This window comes from Mytilus edulis, unplaced genomic scaffold (genome assembly GCF_963676685.1).
Source record: "Mytilus edulis unplaced genomic scaffold, xbMytEdul2.2 SCAFFOLD_1259, whole genome shotgun sequence".
Taxonomy (NCBI): domain Eukaryota; kingdom Metazoa; phylum Mollusca; class Bivalvia; order Mytilida; family Mytilidae; genus Mytilus; species Mytilus edulis.
This window is the reverse complement of record NW_027267156.1, coordinates 1-26,507: the sequence shown is the minus strand read 5'-3', so window position 1 is coordinate 26,507 and position 26,507 is coordinate 1. Positions and strand designations below refer to the sequence as shown.

The following is a 26,507-nucleotide window of genomic DNA, read 5'->3' as shown; positions in this document are numbered from 1 at the left end:
AGCTGACGTCGCTGCCGCCGCCGGATCACTGTGTCGAGCTTTCTGCGAACAAAAGTCTCAGGCTCGACAAAAAGGGGGAAAAGGGCAGATTTCAATCAAAACTGTTGACTTTTCTCTAAGTGAACAAGCATTCTTTGAGTATTGGACTGGCAATACAGACAACCGCGCGTTAAGAATTCGTTGTACTGAAACAAAATGCTAAATTGATCTATAACTCATCATGGGTGTAAACTTTATATCAAATCAAAGTTTTCAAGCATGACGAAAATAAGTGTGGAAAAAGATTACTTAAGTGACAAGGACCATAACTGCTTAAATAATCATACCAGATCAAAATTCGCAATTGGTCTGAAACTTGTCATGACCAACTATATACATAATTATAAAATCAATATCTTTAAGCATGAAGAATCAAGAATGTGCCCATAGTAGTATTACTAGTAGTACACGGATACTCTATTCGCATTATCATTTTCGATGTTCAGTGGACCGTGAACTTGGATAAAACTCTAATTTGACCTTAATATTTTGAAGATCATATCATTAGGAACAAGTGTAGTACGTTTCAAGTTGATTGGACTTTAACTTCATCAAAAACTACCCTGACTTAAAACTTTAACATGAAGAGCGACAGATGGATGGACGGAAGCACAGAACAAAAAAAACATAATGCCCCCTTAGCCCTTGTTAGCCTAAAATTTCGAAAAAAATCCACCAAATTACGACTAAGGCCATCTTTTGACTGGGGTTAGAAAAACCTCAGTGTTTAGAACACCGGGTTAATTCAATTTAAATACAGAATTTACAGAAAATGACAAAATGACAAAAGGCTGTGTGTTGAAGGCAGTATTTTGACAGTTATAATGGTTTACTTTTTACAAATTGTGAGTTGTCTCATTGGCACTCATACCATATCTTCTTATATCTATTTCAATAAATTTAGGCAACAGTAGTATACCGCTGTTCGAAATTCAAAATCAATTGAGAAAAAAACCAAATCCTGGTTACAAAACTAAACTGAGGAACACATCAAATATGAGAGAACTACGACACCACAGAAAAACAACACTTAAATGTAAAGACACTCAGAAACGAACTATAGATATAGCAATGGCCATTTTCTTGACTTGGTATATAACATTTTGAGAAAAAAGCGATGGGTTGAAACCTGGTTTTATGGCTAGCCAAACCTCCCCGCTTTTATGGCAATGTTAAATATATCATTAAAATGAGAACATTACAATGACAGGACTACAATACAAATAAATGGGAGAACATATAGGACAGAGAAACACACAAATAAATAGATTTCAAAAGGTACCAGGTTTATATTTTAATACGCCAGACGCAGATTTCGTCTTCACAAGACTAACCAGTGGCGCTCAGATAAAAAAAAAAATTGTAAGCCAAAACAAATACAAAGTTGAAGAGCATTGAGGACCAAAAGTTCCAAAACTATGCCTAATACAGCTAAGGTTTTCTGTCTGGGATAAAGAACATCCTTAGTATTTAGAATAATTCATACTTTTCCAAACAGTAAATTTATAAAAATGACTATATAATAGATCAATGATATTTTATCAATCTTGGACTTTCTGGCATCCAGCTGTGGCAATGATCCAGTGGTTGTAAAAACTTAGATACCAGCTTTATGGCTACTTACAAAACAAGAAAAATGGTCAAGAGGCATCTGTTTGATTTCAAAAAGACAAAGATTGGCAACTAACCAGTCAATAGTTTAAATATAACAAAAAAAGTGTTATCTATAAAATGACTCTTTAATACTCACAATATAAATTATTTACACAACTTTACACTATGATACAATATACTATCAAAACAAATACAATAATTTATTTTAAAATAAATGAAGTAAGGAATTAATGTTTTACATTTCTCTGTATTAATTACAGAAATTGTATCAGTATACTTTTTTTGTAAGTTGATAACTAGGATTATATATATTCACATCTTGCAAAATTGTATTTGAGAAATAATACCAGATAGGATTTCAATAACAACATATAACAAGAGTTATTACTTTGGATAGGAAGAAATCCTCATAGTACTATTTTCAAATTGAAGAAAGTATGAGTGTATTTTAAAAGATTGATTATTTGGGTTAAGATGGTACCTTACACTACAGGGAGATAACTCTGTAAAATCAGCTAAACGTTTTAATTACGTTGTGTTGTTAAGGGAATATCAAAGCTTCTCAATGATCAAAATAAGTGTTTCTCAATCTGCTATATAACCAGTGTAATTTTTCTGATAAAATGGTTGGTTCAAATTTTTTGAAATTTTTACATTTTTGTCAAAGGGTCAAAGTTAATACGTTGTTAAAATTTTATGAAAATTAAACGAGCCAAATAATTTTAGTTAAAGTGTTGGTACGTACCACCTTAATGTCTCTTTCAACAATATTGGTTATATCACGGTGGTCAGTTTTTAATGGTGGAGGAAGTTGGAGTGTCTGCAGAGAACACTCATCTCAGTATAGGATACTGTCAATCCTAAACAAGTATGATAAGAGTCGTCAAACACACACTGCACCTACCTTGTGTGGGTTCAAACTCCCTACCTCCTGGTTGGCATGCAAGTGATACAGCAGATAAAACTACTTAGACCACTTGGCTACCAAGGCTCGAGAGAGAAGGAAGAGAAACTATTTCTTGGACATAGTATGCTGATTCAAATTAAGTAAGTTAATTTATAGAAGAAAGCATGGTTGTTTTTCTGAGGGTTTACAAGTCTCTCCAGAACCATCCCACATCCAGTTTAATGAAAAAGCTCTTATATTTGAAGATTTTTCTTTTATGTCGCACATAAAACAATTTTTTTCTCACTTTTTAAAATATTCAATTAAAATATTATTTTTAATATTTTTTAAATTAAATCTGAGGATCATCTTGTCACTCTGCAAAACAAAAATACACTCAAGATTATAAGTTTAATAATCCTCCTTACTAGTGAATTTTTAACAGATATTGTTAATAAATAAGGGGTTAGTTTCTGCATATTCCATACACATATACACACAGAGGTTGTAAATGAATAACTGTCCCCTATTATCACAGTGATTCACCACCAAGAGTACTTTTGAACCAAATAACCTTGTTTGTACTGATACATATAGATTCTACCACTGCATAGAGTGTAATACGATATTTATCCACTCAAGACAGTGAGGCTTGCCTGAGCATTTTAAATATTTAAAATTTAAAAGTCGAGAGAGGATAAATATCGTATTACACGAGGACTTGGTGGTGGAATCTGTTTCTCTAAATGATTTTCTAACATTATGCAGGCAAACTTATTCCTTCTTTCCAAATGATCTGCAAAAAGATGTGTTCTTTTCTATGTGATGTTATCAGGCATGGTCGCCTTTTTTCATGCCGTCACAATAGGAAATTCAGAGGAAAGCAAGAAAATTTGACGTCATAATCTGATTTAAACCAATGAAGTACTGAGATCAAACGAACCACACGTTGATGTAAATTTTCTTTATACAATGGGTGCAGAAAGGGATAAATTGATGAAGAATTAGAGAAATATAGTTTAGGCAAGTACACAGTATAAAAAAATTCAGAGATTGTATAGATAAAAAAATAAATAACTGGAAGAGAAAAGGTCATTTTGGATGTGATTTGCAGTAATCTGACAGTAAGGATATATGTTTGAACTTATACAACAGAAATGCAGCCTTAAAAACATCTAGGTTTCTATATGTATAAAAATTTGGCACAGTTACATTTTGAATGTTGTTGCTACCTTACTGTAAATGTATCAAATTCATCATTCTTTCTGTAGATTAATGCAGACTTAAGTCATAGACACAGAAATGACTACAACCAGAAAATGGAATAATTGATATGTAAGTTAAAGTACAATGTCTTGGTTTATCAGAACACCAAGTGAAAATTACAGAATGCAATGTATACAATTTATATATATTATGACTCAAACTTTTTGCATCACCAAATAACAGGGTAAAATGCAGTTTTAAAATTAAAGAGGAATATTCAAAGTTCCCCCCCCCCAAAAAAAAAATAATCCTTTTTTGATTTATACCAGTGGGTTCCTCAGGGCCTTTAACCACCTTGGGGCTATCTAAAATAGATTTTATAATAGATTGTTTTAAACTAAAGTCTGATGCGATAGTTTACAGATAAGGCCAATGGTATTTCAAATCATTTTGCGCTAAATTGAAAATACTGAAGAACACTGTAAAAATCCAACAGAGATAACTGACAAGTACAGATAATGCATTCCCAGAGCTCCTTCCTTTTATGCCAAGATATATATGTGAAGATTAATAAATGAAAAAAGGTTCCCTATTGCACACGAACAGCTCTCTCATTCTACACAAATGTCATGCCCATGTACACCACAGCCGTAATATTATCACAGTTTCACTGTCGTCGTAAGTTTTCTAATCGTGCCTCTAAATCAGCATCAGCATCGCTAGGTCCTCCTCCTCCAGCAGCTGTGCTTGTGGTTGTTTTGTTGCCCCTGCTGCTAATGTTCCCCCTGTTGATGGTAAACCTGTAAAAAAGATATGTTTTTTAAAATAAATAATGTTTGAACCACAACAGGATTTTAAATCATAATTTTAGGTTTGTTAATCTTCAACTATCTTTATATCACATGTATGTTCCTATTTACTGCTGTTTATTAAACTGGCCATTTTAGGTAGAAATATGACATGGTAAAATATTCAAATTCAAACAATTATATTATTATATAATACATATTTTGTTGTTTTCTAAACATTATAATTATTTCTTTAAAATGTATATTTTAAATATAAAAGATGATAAATACCTGAAAGTAAGTTTAAAAGAACCACTCAAAATAAAATGAAAGGAACACAAGAAAGATTCATAAAGGACATCCATTCAGGATCATTTTGTTTAAAATTACATTATGTGGTGTAGAGTGGATCCCATAGTGAGACATGGAGATAGTTATTTTTTTAAATAAAACTTTAATTTCTGACCCTGTTATTTTTTTACTCAACAATTTAAAATCTGTCAATTGTAAAACCTTATAGTGTATTACTTACCTGCATTTCATCTTGACAAGGTTAAATCCCAATTCTTAATTATAGAAACTTATTGTGGTTTCACTTATTTTCGTGGTACCGATTTTCGTGGATTGAGGAAAACTTACACTTCCGTGGATATTTAATTTTGTGGTTTTGCTGAAAGCCTGCATACAAGACTAGGGAAAATTTGTAATAAGTTGAATATTTAAATTCATGGTTCACTGTACCCACAAATTCAACGATAATTGGTATTCCAAAGAAAAATATGAAGCAACAGTAGATGACAATTGATATATCAAGTTTTATCATATGTTTAGTAGTAAATACAGTAGTTTTCATATGTGATAAATAGCCTGCTGTTTAATCCATATCGCGCAACTTTGACACACCCTTTATCACACCCCTAATTTTTTTTTTTTTAATTTTTTTTTACACTCAGTTTTTATTTATGTAAGCTTAAGAAATATTTTTCTTCAAAATAGGCATGGTCATTCGTGCGTGACACAATTTATTGAATGACGTCATTGTTGCCTAAAGGCCCTTGGGCTGATATTGGTGTCTCGGGATGATACGACATATGATACGGATTTTGCCATGTATTATTCTCTATGTAAACATAATTTGAAATAACAGGACATACCTGATAATTCATCTGTCAGTTGTAAACCTAATTCATCTAAACTTGAGAAAACTATAGCATCACTGAAAGAGAAAACATTAAGAAATTAATAGTTTAGAACAATAATTTTAAGTAGCGTGTACAAATTGGATCAGCATAATTTTTTTGTGAACAAAATACCAAAAGAATGTATGAGGCATGTATATATAATTTATAAAAAAAGAAAGAAATGGAAATAACTTTTTTTAACAAGCAGCCAAAATCTAACTTGAATAGTTTGTTTGTTCAATCCTGTGCTCCATGTTTTATTTGACCAAAGGTGCTGGAATTCAGATGATTTCATCAAGGGTTGAAAAATAATAAACAGTCAGTTCCCATAAGATAGTAGCTTTTTATGCCCTACCTACGATAGTAGAGGGGCATTATGTTTTCTGGTCTGTGCCTCCGTTCATTTGTTCGTCCGTCCGTCCGTGCGTCCGTTCGCTTCAGGTTAAAGTTTTTGGTCAAGGTAGTTTTTGATAAAGTTGAAGTCCAATCAACTTGAAACTTAGTACACATGTTCCCCATGATATGATCTTTCTAATTTTAATGCCAAATTATAGTTTTGACCCCAATTTCATGGTCCACTGAACATAAAAAATGATAGTGCGAAGTTCAAGTTCAAGTTTTTGGTCAAAGTAGTTTTTGATGAAGTTAAAGTTACATCAACTTAAAACTTAGTACACATGTTCCCTATGATATGATCTTTCTAATTTTAATTCCAAATTAACGTTTTGACCCCAATTTCACGGTCCACTGAACATAGAAAATGATAGTGCGAGTGGAGCATCCGTGTACTATGGACACATTCTTTTTTTTTCCTGTTTTAGGAGTAAATGTCAACACTTCATAAGACATGTAAGACATGAAAGAAAAGCATAACAAACATGGTTACATTTCATTTCTTCACATGTTTATGCATAAACTAGAGAGGCTTTTACATAATTCTGCTGTACCTTGCCTTTCATTATTGGTAAGGCTAACATTGGTTTAATATAATTTTTAGATTGAAAGCCTGAAAAATTTCAAATGGCTTCAGGCAAATAAATCTGCTCTATGGTCGGGTTGTTGTCTCTTTGGCACATTCCCCTTTTCCATTCTCAATTTTATCAATGTTTAAATTTTTAGAAAAAATTTCAAGGTATTACTTAAAAATAAACAACTTTTTCATCAATATGTGCCATCAATGAATAATGTACTTTTAACTTTTAATTCCCATTTGAATGGTTTAACACTAGTAATTTTTGGGGCCCTTTATATCTTGCTGTTCGGTGTGAGCCTAGGCTCCATGTTGAAGGCCTTACCTTGACCTATAATGGTTTACTTTTATAAATTGTGACTTGGATGGAGAGTTGTCTCATTGGCACTCATACCACATCTTCCTATATCTTTTTAATGTCACCATACCTTTCATCTTCATCGTCTTCATCACCCATAGCATCGTCTATAGCATCATTCATCATTTCTTCTTTCATTTCCATTATTTCTGATTGTTTTTCAAACTCCATCATTATCTTCTGAATTTGTGGAAGCTTCAACTGCAGAATTAATACAACATCTTAATTACTTTGGATGCAATTGAACTCACTAACACCTATGTTCATCCATGATTTCATAATTTATTTGCAATAATAAGGATATGTTATAAAACCCTTTGACTTTCAATTTGACTTTGTATCTCATTAATTTACATTTGTTAGAAAATAAGTAAGTTTACATATTTCCTTTCTTAATTCTATTTAAAAGCAGAATAATACAAATACACGAACGTGGAAAATTAACAGAAAGCATGAGGATACAAGAAATTCCTCTTGTAATTAAGGTAGTTTGTAATACCAAAAAACTTTTGAATATATTCCTAAATGGAAGTTTTTCTTTAACTTTGCTATTTCACTCAATGTAGGCTAGCAGTATTTATATAATAAACATTTTGAACAAAATTAAGGAGATCGGTGGTTATTAGTCAATGAGACAGCAACCCAATCATAAAACAACCAAAAGACTTCATGATCTAGAGGACAAGAGTCTTCAGCAATAGCTGTCTGTCTAAAAAGTATGTTAAGCACCAAACTTACAAAGTCTATAAAAGTTGTAATAAATATAAAACAACAATCAAAGATATGCTGACAACATTTACAGCCGATTGCATTGAGTGAAGTCATTATTAGGTATGGTAAACAACCCTCCTTTTAGAGTAGACTAGTCCGACAGATAACCATGGATCTATCTATCTGTATGTAGGACTAGACTACTTCGAAAGGAGGGTACTGTGGTATACCTTACATAATATTAACTTCACGGTTCAGCTAGCAAGCAAGCTAACCAAAGATAATACCTTTACCTACACACTCAATGCAATTGGCTTTAATTACATTTCACAAAAAAACTATTGAGATATGACATGAGACAACCACCAACATGGTCCCTGGTTTACCTGTTTGTTCATTGTTTGCATGGCTCTTGTAACCCCTTTCATTGCATTGGCCATAGCATTATTTGATTTTAATGTCTGTATTTTTAGTGACACAGCCTGTATGTTTGCTCTCATCAAAATAAACTTCTTCACATAACGTCTTGTTCGAACTAAATCTTTGGCCATAATCTTTACAGCATCCTAAAATAAAGAAACATATAAACATTTATTCCATGAAAATACAAATGGTTATTCTTACATATTAAAAAAAACCCCAAAACATGGCATACATGTATGAGTAACAAAAATACCTTACAAATATTCTTTCTGAATTGGACTACCATAAAGATATTTTTGCTTCGCCTTGTTGAACCAGAAATATATGACTTAGTTTTGTAAAAGTGTTTTTGATTGGTGATTAAATTGAACCACAGGATTCACTTGTTTTATACATGTATTAACAATGTCAGTTTTCATGTTCAGTCAAATCTTTTGGGTAATTCTACCATTATTTCTTGAATTTATTTTTTCATGAGTATAAACAATTGAATTCTTGTCACACAGAATTGGAAATTTATAAATTGTGATGACACAAATGCATGCTAAGCAGAAAAATACAATGATAAATTAAATTATAGGTAAAGGAACATCATCTCCTACACCTGAGCAAGCACTATTTTGATTATATGTAAAATGTCTGAAAATTCTCTTCCTACAATTATTTCACAATTATGCTTGAAAAACAGTTAAACCATTGGAGAATGTGCACATCAACATTAAAGCAGGAAGTAAAATTAGTTTGAACAAACCATCTGTCCTTGCTTTGCCATTTTCTTAATATCAGCAATAACTTTCTTCTCTTGTTGTTCCATCTTGGCTTTTTCTCTATCCAGATCTCTCATTGCTTTGGTTAATGCCCTTTGATTCTGTCGTAACATTTCCTCCGGAGTCTTTTTCTTTCCAAAGAGCCATTCTAAAGGCATGTTGACACACTGAAAAACAAGTAAAAGTTATGCCTTGTAGATTAAACGCTACAAAATGAGAGTAAAATTGAGAATGGAAATGGGGAATGTGTCAAAGAGACAACAACCCGACCAAATAAAAAACAACAGCAGAAGGTCACTAACAGGTCTTCAATGTAGCGAGAAATTCCCGCACCCGGAGGCGTCCTTCAGATGGCCCCTAAATTAGGCGTCCAGAATATGAACCAGCATACAATAATTTAAGTTATGTAAAATTGATAAATTTGTTAGCTGAAAATGTCAAACGCTATCAGTATAAATTACCCGAAAAAAGATAGTGTATATCAGGGTAGGACTGATGGCTGACTAAATAGTTGAATGGGGCTGATACAGGGCTCACGCAACCAGGCGACTTGGGCGAAGAAGTCGCCCTCCCGACCGTCACTTCGCTTTCCCCGACCCCCAAAAGCGAAAACAAGTCGCCCTGTTCTTGACGAAAGTCGCTTTCAGTCGCTTCCGTCATCGGACATTTTCAATTTTTACCAAGTTGATGAAACATTAATTTTTTACTGATAATTAAAGAAATTCAGACATAAACTATTCATTATCTTTAGAAAAGAGGTTGAAGCATTGTCTTCGCAGTGTGTATCAGGTTATTTGATAAAAATACAACTTTTTATCACTTCGTGCATTTTCGCAAGTTCCACTGCTTGTTACTCGAAAACGTACATCAACCTAAATTTCGGCGGCAAAATAAGTTTGTTACTTCATTTAAACGTGGTAAAAGTTGCCTCCAGTAAATGTTTAATCCATTTATTGCATTAAAACCGTCATGTTCCTTTCCAAATAACTTGTCAAACATCGTTTATTTTTGTAAATTTTCTTGCATACGTCCGCCATTAACCGATTTCTAAACTACGGATCTGAACCGGACCAGCTATGACCGAAATCCGTACTTTTACAATAATTACTACGGACGCACGGATGGAACAGCTGACAGAAGAATATTGATCCCAAAGGGAAAAATTACGCATCCCACACGCATTTAAGAAACTTTTGGTTACATCTAATTGATTGGTGTATAATTCCCTATATTTTTTATGAATGTTTCAAACTATTGATTAAAGTTGCTCAACTCTGAGACTATTATACTAATATCAATATAGTATGACCCAGCTTAATAACTTTATATTTTTTTTATGAGAAACACTGAATTTCATACACAAGATAATTTTTAATTAAATTGTAATTGATATAATTTCTTTACATTTTTTAAAATAATTTTTTTTTTTTTAGTGCTAGATATTTAGTTGGTAGTTTCTCACAAGAACCTTAGTAAAACTTAAACAACTTTTAATTTCAAATGTTACTTTAATTGTAATTTTTTACTCATATGAATTGAACAACATAAAAAGAACATTATTTACATATGGCCCTATATACTATTGTAAAATCCAAACATTGTAGCGCACCCGCGTGAATGAGCACTTCTCTTTCAAATCTCACCACTTCTCCCTATCAGTTTCAAAAAGAGAAGTCACTTCTCCCTATAATTCTGAAGTAGTGTGAGCCCTGGGGCTGAATATTGAAATACTGCTTTTTGATAAATATTCCTAAAGTAATGAACTAAAGCAGTTCTCGCTCGGACACACACTCCATAATCTAGTATATTATAAGAGCATAAACCTGAAGCACGGGGAGGCACTCTACTGCCTCCACACGGCACTAAAGACAAACTCTGTCATGTCTGTAAAAAATAAAATTGAGAATGGAAGTAAATGCAAAAAAGTATTAATTAGGCTTTTGTCAAGAAATTGTAAAGGAAATATGAACCATGATCACTATAAAAACACAGCACCATAGCTGAGTTCAAGCAGATACAAACATATGTGTCATTGGTAGTGTTGTTTTATTATATTTTATGTTATAACATGCTCACTGGAATTAAAACTTAGTGTGGACGATGAGTCTTTACAGGGTATAAACGATATGTTCCATTGACAATACATGGATTGCCATGGAAATATGGCGGTCACGTCTTGAAAGCTTAAATTAAAATGCTGCAATATTATTTTGATTTTGATCTTGGTCTCTTATCCTCATCCATGTCGACACGTTTTTTTGTTTGTTTGTGCTACTAAGAATGATTGTGATGTCACAATTTCCATTGAAAAATATATAGTACGAAAATTACGAAATCATATGAGGTACGCAAACTGTCCATTGCTGACCATAATTTATATGAAGTTTATTGACATTATTGTCACTCTTGTCGTTTCTATGTTTCTGACCTTATCCTCAGATTATTATTCATCAGTTTGGTGAAATAAAAAGGCTGTTATAAGTTTAATCCCCCAAAAATATACCTTCAGAAAAATGCCTGTAACAACTCAAGAATTTGACAGTTCAGTTATAATTTGTTTGACTTCTATGGGAATCAGAATGACACCTCAATTTTGCAGTCAAAATTTTGTGTGTTTATCTTTTACTTCTTAACCATTTGTTCAACATTAATTTTACCTTCTAAATGAAAATTAAGGTTCTTCAACTGAAAAATACAATGTAACTGAGTTGTAAGGAATGAGTGACTCTGAGTCAGGAAATTGCTTCAATGTGTATTTTGACAATGACGTCACGGAGAATGTGGTTAGTCTCTAAAACAAAATAAAAGTTATGTTTATGTTTTGCATTTTTGTTTATTAATTTCTCTTTAATGCAAAATCTGTCATTAAAAATATTCTGTAAATAATTCTGTAAAACTGAACAAATAATCTTTCAGTTCTAAAATTTCAATAAATTAATGAGTTCGAGAGTTTGATGGCGGCTATGCTGCAGTGCTGTGCAAAATTTGGGGTAAAATTTCACTTATTATGGTGAATTATGATGGCAGTTTCATTAATAACATAAACGAAATAATAGAAAAACATTCAACGTTTATATTTTTAGTATTTTAGTTGTCCTTTGTAGTTCATAAACCCGTATTTTCAAACCGTCAACGTCAGCTGATGGATTTGCGCAATACGTACTTAGTCAGTTAGTGCAATAAATTCATGCACCTGGTTTTAACAAATTCATAACCTTAAAATTACGCAATATATTTTTATTATTAGGGGAAAATTGTATATCTCACTTTATTTGAAAAATTTATTAAACAGTGTTTTATAGAACCAAATCCTCATGGAATGGGGATTGGTCTTTTATTTGGCTTCTTTTCAAATTAAATAAATCAATAGACTGTGAACTTAAAACATTCTACAATGATATATATATAGACTGACTTAACATTGTTTTGTTTGATAAACTGTGTTTTACGATTTAATTAAAGTATATTTTACATCCAGTTTAGTTAATACAAGGGACCGGTCTCACTAATTAGCGACAACAAGCGTCAACAAGCGACAAGAAGCGACAACAAGCGACAAGAAACTATTTAGCGACAAGAAAACATTTTTTTTTAATTAAAATTAATTATTGCAATAAATATTAAAAGAATATGCAAAAGAAAATAATTTTAGCGACAAGAAAGTTAAAATTGATAGAAAAAAATGAATTATTATGAATAACAGCCAGTACATGTATTACGTTTAATTATTGTAATATGAGATTACTTTTCCTTGTGTTTTAGAACATATTATTTATCTTATAATTTGTTTTTTAAAACTCTTTTCGTGCAATATGTATTAAGCTCGCAAAATGAATTACTTGTGCATCATTGTCCTGAAAATATTGACACAAATTGTGAAATACAAAGAACTGAAATCAAACAAGAGGAAAAGAAAATTGAAATGTAAATGTTTTCATCTTTTTATTTGTTTATTGCCTCATTAAACGATATTTATCATGTTTATGCATATTGATTGAAGATGAAAGGAAATTAATGACAATCTTGAGTTTTCAACAGGTGTTTACTATTTACAATGATTGTATATTCTGGTGCGTGTAATTGTATAGTCTGACGCGTGTACAAAGTTGAAGGTGTTAATTGGATGTTATTGTAGCAATAAAACAGGGGACACACGACTCGTTAATCTCATCTGATGTTCCACATTGTGTGTACTGTTATTACCTTAGGGTGAAGCCACATCTAATGTTGTTCCTATCAAGAACAATGAATTATACTGTTAAAAAGGAAATAATATTTCATGTTTTTGTTTCAATAAATCCTTTAAAGGAAAGTTGACCTTTTTTTTGTTTTTGTTTCAATTATATAGCGTGTGCATTTCCTTTGCTATACCAAGCTGACTGAAGCCATTCAACTTTTATAAAGATGGCAAAGCGTGGCTGAGAGTTCTACAAATAAAGCATCGAATTGACATAACAAGAGTACACTTAGAGCATAGTATTAAGCAAATGAATCAAAATATTATATTCCATTATGCCCGCTCCATATATATTTCCATTCGTTTATTCATACTTTGACTTTGATGAAAACAGAGTGAGACATACATTATCTTATACATATTCTTCATATTTAAAAATTAAAAAAAGAAGCTCAATCTCTTTCTTTTTCACAAATGTTAAATTTCTTCATCTACCAATATACTAATATAAACTTCACAATCTCTTTCTTTCTCACAAATGTTTCATTTCTTCGTCTATCTATATAATAAAACATTTTAATTAGACATATCTGCTCGTATATTTAAAAAAAAAACATTAAATAAAGATTTCTTTATATCTAATAAAAAAATTGTTTTCTTGTCGCTAAATAGTCTTCTTGTCGCTTGTTGTCGCTAAAATAATTTTTGTTGTCGCTTCTTGTCGCTTGTTGACGCTTGTTGTCGCTTCTTGACGCTTGTTGTCGCTAATTAGTGAGACCCCAAGGGACAGGTTCTCCTTCAGGCTACTTCCCATGGCATGGATCATACACCTTATCGCTATTTAGAAATCTCTGCCTATAGACCAGAGAATCATACACCAATTGCTTTTCCATTGTGGCTTCAGATATATACATTCTAGTATGAGTTCAACATTTTACAGTAACCTTTGAGATGTCCAGGAATGGCGGAGAAATAGCTGTAAGGTGTATTCTCATCATCTTTCATGAAGACACTTGTTCCTAATAATTATGACGTGAAAAGGCAACTTTAATATTTGCTGTGATGTCTTTCTTTGATGTCGTTATTATACCCCCGCTTTGAAAAAAAGGGGGGTATACTGTTTTACCTCTGTCTGTCCTTCCGTCAGTCGATCAGTCAGTCAGTCCGTCTGTCCCATGAATATTTTTCGTCACATTTTCTCAGGAACTACACTACCAGGATTTCTGAAATTTGGTTTCAGGCTTGATATAAGTCAACTATACTGTGTGATGGGTTTTCAGATTCATCACTCGACAACTTCGTGTTTACCGAACACTTGTATCATTTTTACACCTGACAGCCAAGTTGAAAATTTTTCGTCACATTTTTCTCAGGAACTGCACTACCAGGATTTCTGATATTTGGTTTCAGACTTGATATAAGTCAGCTATACCGTGTGATGCATTTTCAGATTCATCACTCGACAACTTCCTGTTGACCGAACACTTACCATTTTATTTCGTCGCATTTTTCTCAGGAACTATAATTCCAGGATTTCTGAAATTTGGTTTCAGGGTTTATATTAGTCAGCTATACTGTGTGATGCGTTTTCAGATTCATCACTCGGCAACTTCCTGTTTACCGAACACTTACATATTTTTACACTATTAACATTATCCACTTGCGGCGGGGGTATCATCTACTGCTCACAGTTACACTTGTTTTTCTGTTGCGAATGGAATATCAATGAATGGTTTCCTGGATTTCTGACATTCCTTCACTTTAGAATAGTTTAGAATAATTGTTTACACAGAACTCATTAAAATTTTACAGACTTGAATTTCCAGAACGTTTTGTATATTTTCTTGAAGTTCAGATCTGTCAAAATCAACACACAAATATTAATATTATACAAGATGACAAGAGCATTTCCAAAGAAATATAATAAAAGAAAAAAAATCACCTACCTCCTTGGTACCCAATTTTTTCTGTTAGGAGGCAGGAATCAAGTTTTTATGTATTTTGGTTAATATACACTGTACCATGTTTTGCACAAAACATCAATCTCGGCTGTTTAACATGTAAATCTTCTTTCAAAATTGGTAAAGTGGTGAGTTAAGCTTGAAAATAAATAGGTTATACTTTTTTATTACCAAACAAATAAAACTTAATCAAATAACCAACCAAAAAAAATCACATTCTTTTTTTTCATATTTTAGCCCATAGATGTAGTACCACCCAGCATCAGAAACTGAGAAAAAAACCAAAACAAACAAAGGAAGAAATAAACAACAAAAGCCCATAAAAGAACTTAACTGCACAGACTGCACTTCTGAGGACTAGGAAACTCCCAAGGAAACAAAACAACTATGTCAGCTGTAAAGAAGTTGAACAGTCCTCAGTGGAAGGCATGTATACTATAAATTGGTGATTCATTTTGGTCCAAGAAAACATTTATCATCCACTGTGTCGATGTCACTGGCCTGCTGGTAGAGTTTTTAGTGGAAGAAGACGTCAAGTCTTCTGAAGACTTAAGGGGCCGACCCTTGGCATTGAGTCTCCGTATGCCGCATTCATTTCGTGTATTACAATTTCAAAACAACTTAAGATTCCTGACACCGATTTTTACACATGATTAGGCATCTGAATCATTTAATTTGTAAATTATGATTGTAAAACAATCACTATCGTAAATATGACCCTTTTATTTATGTAAATTATTAGATTTCATCTCATCCACATGAACGTTATTTGTTTACTTGTAACAGGATGTTTTAACTGTAGAAATTTGTATTACGCATGCGTGAATTTGGTATCGGGACAACTCGCCCTGTTTACAAGTTCGCCCTTGAAGTTACGAATTTGCAATCCTGCAGACAAGAAGATTTTGTTTTTATATAAATAAAAAGGATATATAAAGTGTTGTCTTTATTCATGGTTTTCCTTTGTCATGTGAATTAGATGCCCTTCGTATTACATACATGTGACCCTCCTGACGGGAGTACAAAACTCCCGTTTTCAGGGGTCTCCTCCCGTTCTCCCGTTTAGGAGAAAAAACTCCCGTGTATGAAATATTTCATGAATGAATATTTGATCATTTCTTACTACTGTACGGGTGTAATTGACACCTGTGTTAAATTTTACCTGAACATCAAAGAAGATGTATAATTATATGGCTTCACTTGACAGCTTGGGTGTCAAACATACTGGTAATCAACGATGTTTACCTCCGGCTAACTGCCGTTGTGTTATCAAAACGATGTGTATTGGGAATATTGAAATACTTTTTTGTTACTTCCCTTTGTTTTAGCCTGTTTTCAGTTATTTTGCTTTCAAAAATGTAAATTGTAAAAAGACTATAAATGATTAATATTTTAATCAAATAATCATAAAATGATGTTGATTAAATGAATTTAAATGATTTTGGACAAATAAAAAAATTAAAATTTATAAATTATTTTAGCAATCTAGACCTCCTTTCAAGGATTACATTGAAGTTTATATGATAAATTTGTTTCTGGCTGTCTAGAAGTGAACATACCATATGTGCAACTAGACTAATGAAAGGTCTAGTAGTTAGATTAATTAATTCCTAGTAAAATCTTGAAATTTAAATTTGTAAATGTTAGTATATATTAGATTTTATTGTGTAAGCTAAGAAATAGCAAGACATTTTACACTGTTATTAAGTCTTTTTAAGCTTTCTACAAAAATATATACAGATAAGATATATAAATATAATGATTCATTTGCAAGCAGTGAACAATCATTTGTCAAAAACAAAACAAAACAAGAAACAGATTCTTCTTATTATTTTATTTTATTCAAATAGAGAGGCAATAAAGGAACTATAAACATTACAATTTGATGGAAATTTGAAGAAAACACACAATTTCTACATCATTTGGTTACATTTACGACAAAATTTATGTCGATAAAAAAACATGATGTTTTGACCATTCAGTACTTAATAGATGCATAGTTCTTAGGGAAAAGTTTCATCAAATAATATGAATATAAATGACTTTTTTTGTGCTCATTTTTTACAGTGGGTTGTGATGATCTTCCAGTTAGTTACCCTCATTTGGAGTGTTGTTCCCAACCTGTTAAAGGTCCATCTTTGTGCATTATTCAAAATTGGAAATTTCAACAAGCATCTAATATTCTTAATCTGGAAAATAAACCCTGGTCTGCTAGCTTCATGTATATTTTTTCTACCGATTTAATATATAACTAGAATCATGCAAACAGACTTAAGGAAAAGGCATGCAAGTTCATCATACAAATATGACACTTTTTCTAGACAATCCAGATCTTGCAAAATACGTCGCTAAAAATTGTAACCTTTAAAATTGTTGTTGTGCAGTAAAAACCCATATGGGAACTTTCAAAAGTTGGCGGGTATGTAACAAGTCTTACTATTTTTATGCTCCATTTATGGGCAATATGTTTTCTAGTCTGTCCGTCCGTCCTGCTTCTGGTTATAAAGTTTAAGGTCGAGGTAGTTTTTGATGAAGTTGAAATCCAATCAACTTGAAACTTAGTACACATGTGTTCCTCTTGATATGATCTTCTTAATTTTACTGCCAAATTAAAGATTTTACCTAATTTTCATAGTCAACTGAACATAGGAAATGATTGTACAGATGGGAAATCCATGTACTTATGACCTTTTCTTGTTTGAAGAAAAAAATACATTTTAACAATAATGGAACAAAGCAGCCTTGGTAAGTGGGGCTGCTTTTATGGTAATTCAAGTTACTTTTTATTCACCTTCTTCCACTTCAGAGCTATCAGCTCTTTGATTATTCCCGATGGTATCACAAGCACTTCTGTGTTCACATAATTATAAATTAACTGTTTACAAAACTTTGATTTTTTCAAATACTAAGGACTTTCAACCTCGGGAATAGATTAGCAGTAGTTGGCAAAACTTTCAATCCTGGTATCTATGAAGAGTTTTTGATTTTTTGGATGAAAACAAATATAGTTCCTATTATTGAAAATGTATTACTTGTACATTTTTTACATACAAATTCCAAATGTATAATGCATTTATATAAGATAATAAGTAGAATAGCAGAGGGTTGGGTGAAATTACATTTAAATTTTGTTTTGGAGTTTTAAAGTAAATTAAAGTGATTATTTGGTTGAGTTGAAGAAGATAAAAAAATTATGTCTGAAACTATCAAACTGAATTTTAATTCATATTATTGTCCATATTTTGAGTCTGAGTGGTAGAAAATATAAATTTTATAGTTTTGAAAAAATTTGTCTTAAAAGTAGTACACTACACTGTTAAAAGAATTTCACTTTAAAATAAACACAAAAAAAACCCCACAACATTTTTAAAACATGTCAAATCTACATGATCTATAACCTGTACAAGAAATTTGATACAATATGTTTTTGTTATATCAGAATTTCCAGCCGTCCACACAAGATCCTGCAATCGTGTCATTTCAAAGAGCCACAGCACCAGTGATCAATTCACACATCAACAGCAATGGAGTAGGGAGGGAAACAGGATTTATTGAGAAGCTTTTGGTAAATATTTAAATTCATTTAAGGTGGTAGACCTTGGTTCAGGGAGATAACTCTTTAAATCAGTTAAGCGTTTGTAAAAGTCAATAGATATAGGAAGATGTGGTGTGAGTGCCAATGAGACAACTCTCCATACAAATAACAATTTAAAAAGTAAACCATTATAGGTTAAAGTACGGCCTTCAACACGGAGCCTTGGCTCACACCGAACAACAAGCTATAAAGCCCCAAAATTACTAGTGTAAAACCATTCAAACGGGAAAACCAACAGTCTAATCTATATAAACAAAACGAGAAACGAGAAACGCGTATATATTACATAAACAAACGACAACTACTGTAAGTTCATCTATGTATTTTAAGCATTTACCTGAAACAGATTGAAAATAATCTATGTAACCTAGAAGCTTAGAATATATTTTTAAAAATGGTTGACACAAACGTACCGATGATTTTAAGAGTTATTTCCCTTAACCTAGGTCTACCTCCTTAACAATAATTGATTGATACATTTATGGTGAAATGGTTTCGCATGGAAATAGAAAAAAAATCTTTGAGATCAAGCAATTTGTCAGTATATATAGTTTCATAACTGTGTTGTCCTGAACATGCATTAAATAATTACAGGTTGATGTTAAGCAACCAACAATCAATATTTAAATCATAATTGTGAATTAAATAAAACTTTAAAGGCTTTTATTCATAATATAATAAAAAAAAATGTTTAATTTTAGAAGAAATTTTCAGATGAGGTTTTATAAACAGCTTGTAAAAAGTAAAATAACAAAAATACTGAACTCTGAGGAAAATTCAAAACGGAAAGTCCCTAATCAAATGGTAAAATCAATCGATAAAACACATCAAACGAATGGACAACAACTGGCATATTCCTGACTTGGTCCAGGCATTCTCAAATGTAGAAAATAGTGGATTGAACCTGGTTTTATAGCGCTAACATGTTCTGTTTTACTTTCAGCATTCCTATGGATTTATTCAGTGTTGTGAAAGGGATTCACGACTCTTCTTTCATTTTAGTGAATATGGAGATGATATTAACTTGGTTAAAATTGGAGGTTAGCACTTGTTTTAAACTTTATTATAATTCATCACACTGCTCGCTTTCAGTAATTATGCAACTTTATTAAGTTCTGTTTTTCTTAGAAAATACTGTGAGGTTTTTATTAATGCAAATTAGTTAGTATGGCAATGATATGGACTTGCATTCTGATATCTGATACAAATATCTATCTTAAAGCAGATTTTCCTGTATTCTAATGTTTTTTCCATTCTTTGAAAATCACAATAAAGCACTTACTAATTTTTTTTTGAATGCACAGAACTTGATCTGACTTCGGATTTAAAAAAAAACAACAGTGTACTGGTTCCTTCTGTGAAGTCTATGCTAGACATTTACTGTAAATAAAATATTTAAAAGCCTAAGTCGATGCTGTATGATTGCCAATGAGACAACCTTTTATTACAAACCACATGACATGAACAAAATATGAAACAAATCAAATGTGAAAACATAAGACCTGCCTTAGCCCATATTCATGACGGCTTGATTTATGATGAGCAACACACAAAAAACAAGAATAGTTAACAGTATCCAATGACAACCTCTGAATGAATTTGAACAGGCATGTACAGAATATTGAATTGTTTTCCTATTGCAACATTAATTCTAAAATGTCTTTGAAATCACATGGTCACCATAGCTATTATTTGATAGGACAAACATATATATATATATATATATATAATGATATAATAACTTTCCTTATATAACAGACCCGGTAGAGTTCCAGATGACCTATGACCGTAGGACTGGTAAACCGGTAGCAAGCCATATTGTATTGTTAAATTCTGGAAGTCAATCTTATGAAGTTTTGAGTGAGGAGAAGTTTACAGGATCTATTGCACAAGAAGCCAAGCCAACAAAGAACAAAAATGTAAGTAGAGAAGTACCCAGTGTTCTCCCCAGATATTTTATTTAGCATCCTGGTAAACAGGGGAAATTGAAATACCATCTTGTTTCTAAAAATTATAGCATCACACCCATAACATAGTCCATAAGAAAACAACTTAAGATAGCATCACATTTAAGATTATAGCATCACATTACCATGATGCTAAAAGGCCCTGTGGAGAACACTGGTACCACACCATGTATTAGTTATTGATAAGTTCAGTTTGTGGGGAACTGCTAGTGGTAGGACCACTATACTTGATATGCAGTTTTCTTAGCATCTCAATTCCATGGAGACTATTTGGTCCATTCTTTAAGTCATGGTCTATTTATTGACTTTGCAACTTATGCTTAGTTTACATGTATTAATTTGTGATTAGGTCAGATTATCAGTGGTATGTCAATGATTCTTGTATTTGGTATGTTCCATGAAGACTATTTGGCCCACCCCATCAGTCATGGCTCATCTGATTTCCATGAAGACTATTTGGCCCACCCCATTAGTCATGGCTCATCTGATTTCCATGAAGACTATTTGGCCCACCCCATCAGTCATGGATCATCTGCTTTCCATGAAGACTATTTGGCCCACCCCATCAGTCATGGATCGACTTTGAATGTTTTGCATAGGTTACATATATACTTCATGATTAGATTAGTTTAAGAGATACCAATGATCCTTGGTATGCAGATGTATTATCATTTTCAATTCTCATTTCCATGGAGGATATTTGGAACTGCACCTTCAGTCTTGGTTAACTAACTTTGAATGTTCTGCATAGTTTAACATGTTAAAATATTGGTGTTTTAATTACAAAATTTGCATTTTGCTATCAAAATTTCAAAAAATAAGACATATCTCTGTGTCAACAGTTATAATAATGAAAAAAAAAATTTTAATTTTTTTTTCTAATTACAGGGTTATGCTCTGTCAGAAGACAGCCTTGGGAGAGTAACTTACCAACATAATGGAGAAGTTTTCTTTTTACCGTATGGATCTGATGATGTTATTGATAAGACTTTTAAACCAATAGCCCAAGATCAAGTCCAGTTTTATATTGCAACTGATAAAAGGTATAGTAGAATAAAAATAGGTGAGTTCAAATTGGCCGTTTCATAATCTAATGCATCCTGGGTAATATTTTCAAAAGCGTACACCAAAGCGTTTTGATTGGTTTAAAACGTTATAAACAATGGAAATTCAACCAATGACGTAACGTTATTTTCACTTTGGGGTACGAACATATGAAATTACCCATGATGCTTTAGATTCTGAAACGGCCAATAAGAATACATGATCAAGTAGGATTGTTATAGGTCAATATACTATCTTCAACAGGGAGCCTTGGCTCATATTAAATAGCAAGCTATAAAGGGCTCCAAAAATGACAAGTGTAAAACAATTCAAACAGGAAAACCAACTGTCCAATCTATATAAAACATGAGAAACATATATGAACCACATCAACAAATGACAACCACTGAACATCATGTTTGTTTTATCATCTAGCATTATTTTGGTGTAACTATTTCATAATGAGAAGAAATAGTCTAATTTTATATTCAAAAATTTATTAAAAAAAAATTGAATTTGATTGATGTGAAAAAATATCCATAGTAACAGTTCCTTGTCAAACATGATTCATAAGTCATTAACAAGCATTTAGAAGAATATCACATGTAAAGCTAACAATTAAACTGATTTCTTTTTCCAGGAACGGTAACTTACATGCAAGACAGATTGAACCAGTCAGTTGTAAAGTACAAGGAGTTGTCTGCTCTTTGAAAGATTCTTTTGGTTTTATCGAACGAGCTGATGTGGTCAAGGAGATCTTTTTCCACTACAGTGAATATAAAGGAGATATCAACAAACTAAATCTAGGGGATGATGTTGACTTTGATGTTCAAAATAGAAATGTAAGTTCAATTTGAATTATGATTAGCTTCTTCTTTCCTGTAACTTCCTCCTGCTAATAAGGGCACATTCAAAAGGATTTTTTATAGCTGTCCTATTAAAACATAATTGTTGATGTAAAAAAATAAACTTCAGTTGACCTTTTGAAGTAAATGTAACATCAGTTTATCTTCAGGCCAAGCATAGAAATTAAGATGACTTTTGTTAGTCCTGAAAATGTTTAAAAAAAACTTGTTGGAAGTTAAAGCATCTTTGATACATAGACTTAATTGACACAGGAAGTGACGGTAAATATTCAAAGTTTACCTTTTTAAACCGGTTTATTTATTTTTCAGACAAAGGAAGTCGCAGTAAATATTCAAAGTGTACCCATTGGAACTGTTATATTTGAGGACATAAGTGTCAACAAAATACAAGGCTCAGTCCAGAGAACTCTTAAAAATAGTCGCCGACAAAGTGATCCTCTAGGGGGACGAATCTCTTATGAATCTGCCAAGGGGTAAAATATTTCATACTTCTCTTTTGGTTAATACTCTATCATTAAAAATTAGTTGGTTACAAAAACCTGTGAGTAGTCATTAAGGATTTTTATTCTATTAATTATGGTCTTTTAAAAAACCCAGATGTGCAGGCATGTAGTTTTAAAAAATCTTGTCTTTTACTTTCATTTCTATGAAATAAAACATATATATACACTAAATACACAAAAATATTTATGACTGAATAATAGCCAACAATAAATCTCTCGGGGCAATGGATCATTTAATTATGATACAGTACACTACAAAATATAATGTATAACAAGTCTAAAAGGGTACATCACCAAAAAATAACTACAATTAACCAATGTTAGATATTTCAGATAACAGAGATCCTTCATTAGTATGATCACCATGTAAAATGAATCATGTCAATTTATTGAAATTATAAAACTATCACAATCTTGAAATTTATACAAAAAAAACCAGTTTTAGCGAACATCAGAGACACTGGTACAGTTTAAAAATTACCAAACATGAAATACATAAGATATAGACACTAAATACATAAGATATAAATATGAATTTGATTTTTTAACAGACCTGTAGAAATTCCATTTGGTGACAAGGATCAGGGTGGGGATTACACCTTGTTGTCAGGTGACGTGGTAGAATGTAACATAGCAACCGACCGTCGAGATAAACTTCAGCGAGCAACAAACATCAAATTAATGGAGGAATCATTTACTGCCAATAAAGAGAACAGGGAAACAGTAAGTTTTAATTCGTTGTTTGTTTTGTGTATCATTCTCTGTACCTTTGATTGTATTTGTTTTTAAAATAAAAATATTTTATTGCTATTTTACGAAATTTTCCTTTGATCTTGCTAGAACAGATAATATGCTTTCTCAACAGAGTTGATTGATATGAAAAATCATCGCTAGAAACTAAGGGAACAGGTGCAGTAGTTAAGAGAAATTAACAATGAAATTAACAACGTCATTACAGGTAAAATAGCGAAAAACAGATTATAATTGCTAATCTGAACTCGTTCGCTTTTCGCACTTTGCTGTACCAGCTCAAGCAAGAAAATCTTTCTTGTTGATACGATAATCTCATGAATCTATAAGTATCCGATCATATTTTATTGTGAAGAGTTTGCAATTGGTGTTATATTATTAATATTGACATGTGCCATAAAAGAAGTAAGTTTTCCCTATTTAGTCTTTAAGCATTGAGCAGGATCTATATTTTATGATGTGTAATATAGTTATATTTAGAAATAGTGCATGCTATCATACAATCCATGCACCTTTAGGATTCAGAAAGTAATGACGTATCCGTCTTTGTTCAGATGGCATCTGTTTATAAAAAAATACTGTGTGATCCTTTAATAAAGACACAGTGGCAAGTGCTGATTTTGACCATTGCTTTTTGTTAGTGCAGAAAATGTAAAATTTGTTTGTAAAAACAGATTATAATTAATACAATTGAATGGCTTTTTCAGGGTGTGATTACAAATTTAAAAGATGGATATGGATTTATACAATGTACTGAGCGAGAAGCAAGGATGTTTTTCCACTTCAGTGAATTACTGGATCCAAAAAAAGAAGTCAAAACTAACGAAGAAGTAGAATTTACAGTAACACAGGTACAAGTTATAGCATTGTTTTTAAACTAACTTGTATAAATCTTCGGATATGTCTTTCACCATGAAATTTCTTCACATAGGTATATCTTCATGATGTCATTTACCAGTTAGTCTAGCTACTGCATTGTTCAAGACGTACTTGTAGAAATCTTTCACAATAAAATTTCTTCACTTATGATGTCATTTACCAGTTAGTCTAGCTACTGCATTGTTCAAGACGTACTTGTAGAAATCTTTCACAATAAAATTTCTTCACTTATGATGTCATTTACTAGTTAGTCTAGGTACATACTATACTGAGCCAAAAAAGTTTAGCAACACTTTTTTTTCAAATTTGATTGATGTTGTTTCTGGATTTTTTTTTTATTAAACATCATTGATATAATCCTTAGTTTTACCTGTAATTTTAAACAGTCGTACTTTTGTTCTGGTGATTGATTTTGCGCCATTTCAGCTTTGCACGTGTAATTGAAGTTTTACCTTCTGTACCTGTACTTTTAAAACAAAATTTAAATTTTGTTTGGCACCAACGTTCAGAAACACACCATTGGTAAGAAAAACACATAAAAGTTTGAAAAAATTGCATGGGGCGTCAACTAGGCCTCTCCGAAAATGACCGTCAGATGGCTCTCAAAATGGTTGATGCTGGCATGAGTGTTGCTGACGTTGTGGCTCAATTTAATGTGCATAAGTCAACAGTTTAGAGACTAACAAACAGATATCAACAAATTGCAACTGCACAGGATAGGTCGATATGTCGTAAACTAAAACAAGCATCAACGAGGGAGGAGGGTTACCTTCGCTTTACGTCAACACGTTTTTCTGGCCACAAGAGAAGTGCATTGACTAAAGGCAGCTGCTGGTGTGCCTTCCAATTCTTCATTGATGCACTTAGAGCATGGCCGGGAAATTGATTTTTAATAACACTATGCTCATTTCCGCATTTTGACCCTCCCGCGCTCCATACAAAAAATATCCTAATGAATATGAGTGTTAAACATTCGTGTTGTTACTGACATGTCATAATTCCATTTTTATATTATCAAAATTATATTTTGTTATGATTTGGTAATAAAATAAAATTTCATTTTTTTGTTGCTATAAAACTTTTTTGGCTCAGTATATATTGAAGACATAAAGTTATTGAAGCCAAAATGACAATTTTTTTGTAAAAGGCATATCCAAAATGATCCAAGCTAACTTACTACTTGTTTTTTGTTCTCGTTACTTATTTGTTAGAAGGACTTCACAGAAAATAGATCTCTAGACTAGAGACTCATGTAAACATAAGTTTCTCTGGCAGAATGCTGGTGATTCTTATGGAAATTATCTGAATCAATTTATAAAATTCCATTTAAAGCTGAGTAAATCATGAAAAATTGTTGATGACGTCTCAGTCACATGACAACATTACGTCTATGAGCTGATATACAAAACACTGTCAGCCAATCAAAAGACTCCTTACATCCAAAATTACATTACAATGAAATAAAAAAATCATTGAACACATCAATGATTAATGTTGTAAACTAAAAGTTGATCTTTTGTTTCAGGATCCTTCAGCATCAAATGGTAACAAACTTATGGCTATCAGAATCAAATATTTATCTAAGGGAAGTGTATCATTCCTAGTCATCCATCCAGAAAAATACATTGGAACTGTTGATAAAGAACCTAATGCCCATAAAAGTCCAGGTAAATACTTATCATCAAATTCAACATGCTGACTGTTAGAAACTGTGGATTCATTAATATTTGTTGCAGTGGTCTCGCTAGCCCAAAATAGAAGGGCGCCGCGCCCTGGGTGCCCTCAGCCGCGCCCTGGGTGCCTTCATCCGCGCCCTTCTGCC

General features: G+C 32.2%; 2 protein-coding genes across 2 annotated transcripts; one reads left to right on the top strand and one right to left on the bottom strand.

Moving 5' to 3' along the window:
* Positions 1 to 1,759: 1,759 nt before the first annotated feature.
* Positions 1,760 to 11,730, bottom strand: LOC139504934 (charged multivesicular body protein 2a-like). Its single transcript, XM_071294814.1, has 6 exons — positions 11,601 to 11,730; positions 8,928 to 9,110; positions 8,140 to 8,319; positions 7,113 to 7,243; positions 5,688 to 5,749; positions 1,760 to 4,545 (listed from the first exon to the last, which is right to left on the bottom strand). The coding sequence occupies exons 2-6, from the start codon at positions 9,099 to 9,101 to the stop codon at positions 4,445 to 4,447; spliced, it is 648 nt and encodes a 215-aa protein (XP_071150915.1). The 5' UTR covers positions 9,102 to 9,110; positions 11,601 to 11,730; the 3' UTR covers positions 1,760 to 4,444.
* A 144-nt stretch (positions 11,731 to 11,874) lies between these two features.
* On the top strand, positions 11,875 to 26,352 carry LOC139504933 (cold shock domain-containing protein E1-like; the record flags this gene model as incomplete). Its single annotated transcript, XM_071294813.1, is given in 11 exon segments — positions 11,875 to 11,933; positions 15,319 to 15,507; positions 18,521 to 18,646; positions 19,620 to 19,716; positions 20,435 to 20,595; positions 21,532 to 21,686; positions 22,328 to 22,529; positions 22,863 to 23,026; positions 23,608 to 23,779; positions 24,514 to 24,657; positions 26,211 to 26,352. Coding segments are annotated over 10 exon segments (1,402 nt in total), but the record flags the coding sequence as incomplete, so codon positions are not given.
* Between the last annotated feature and the right edge of the window lie 155 nt (positions 26,353 to 26,507).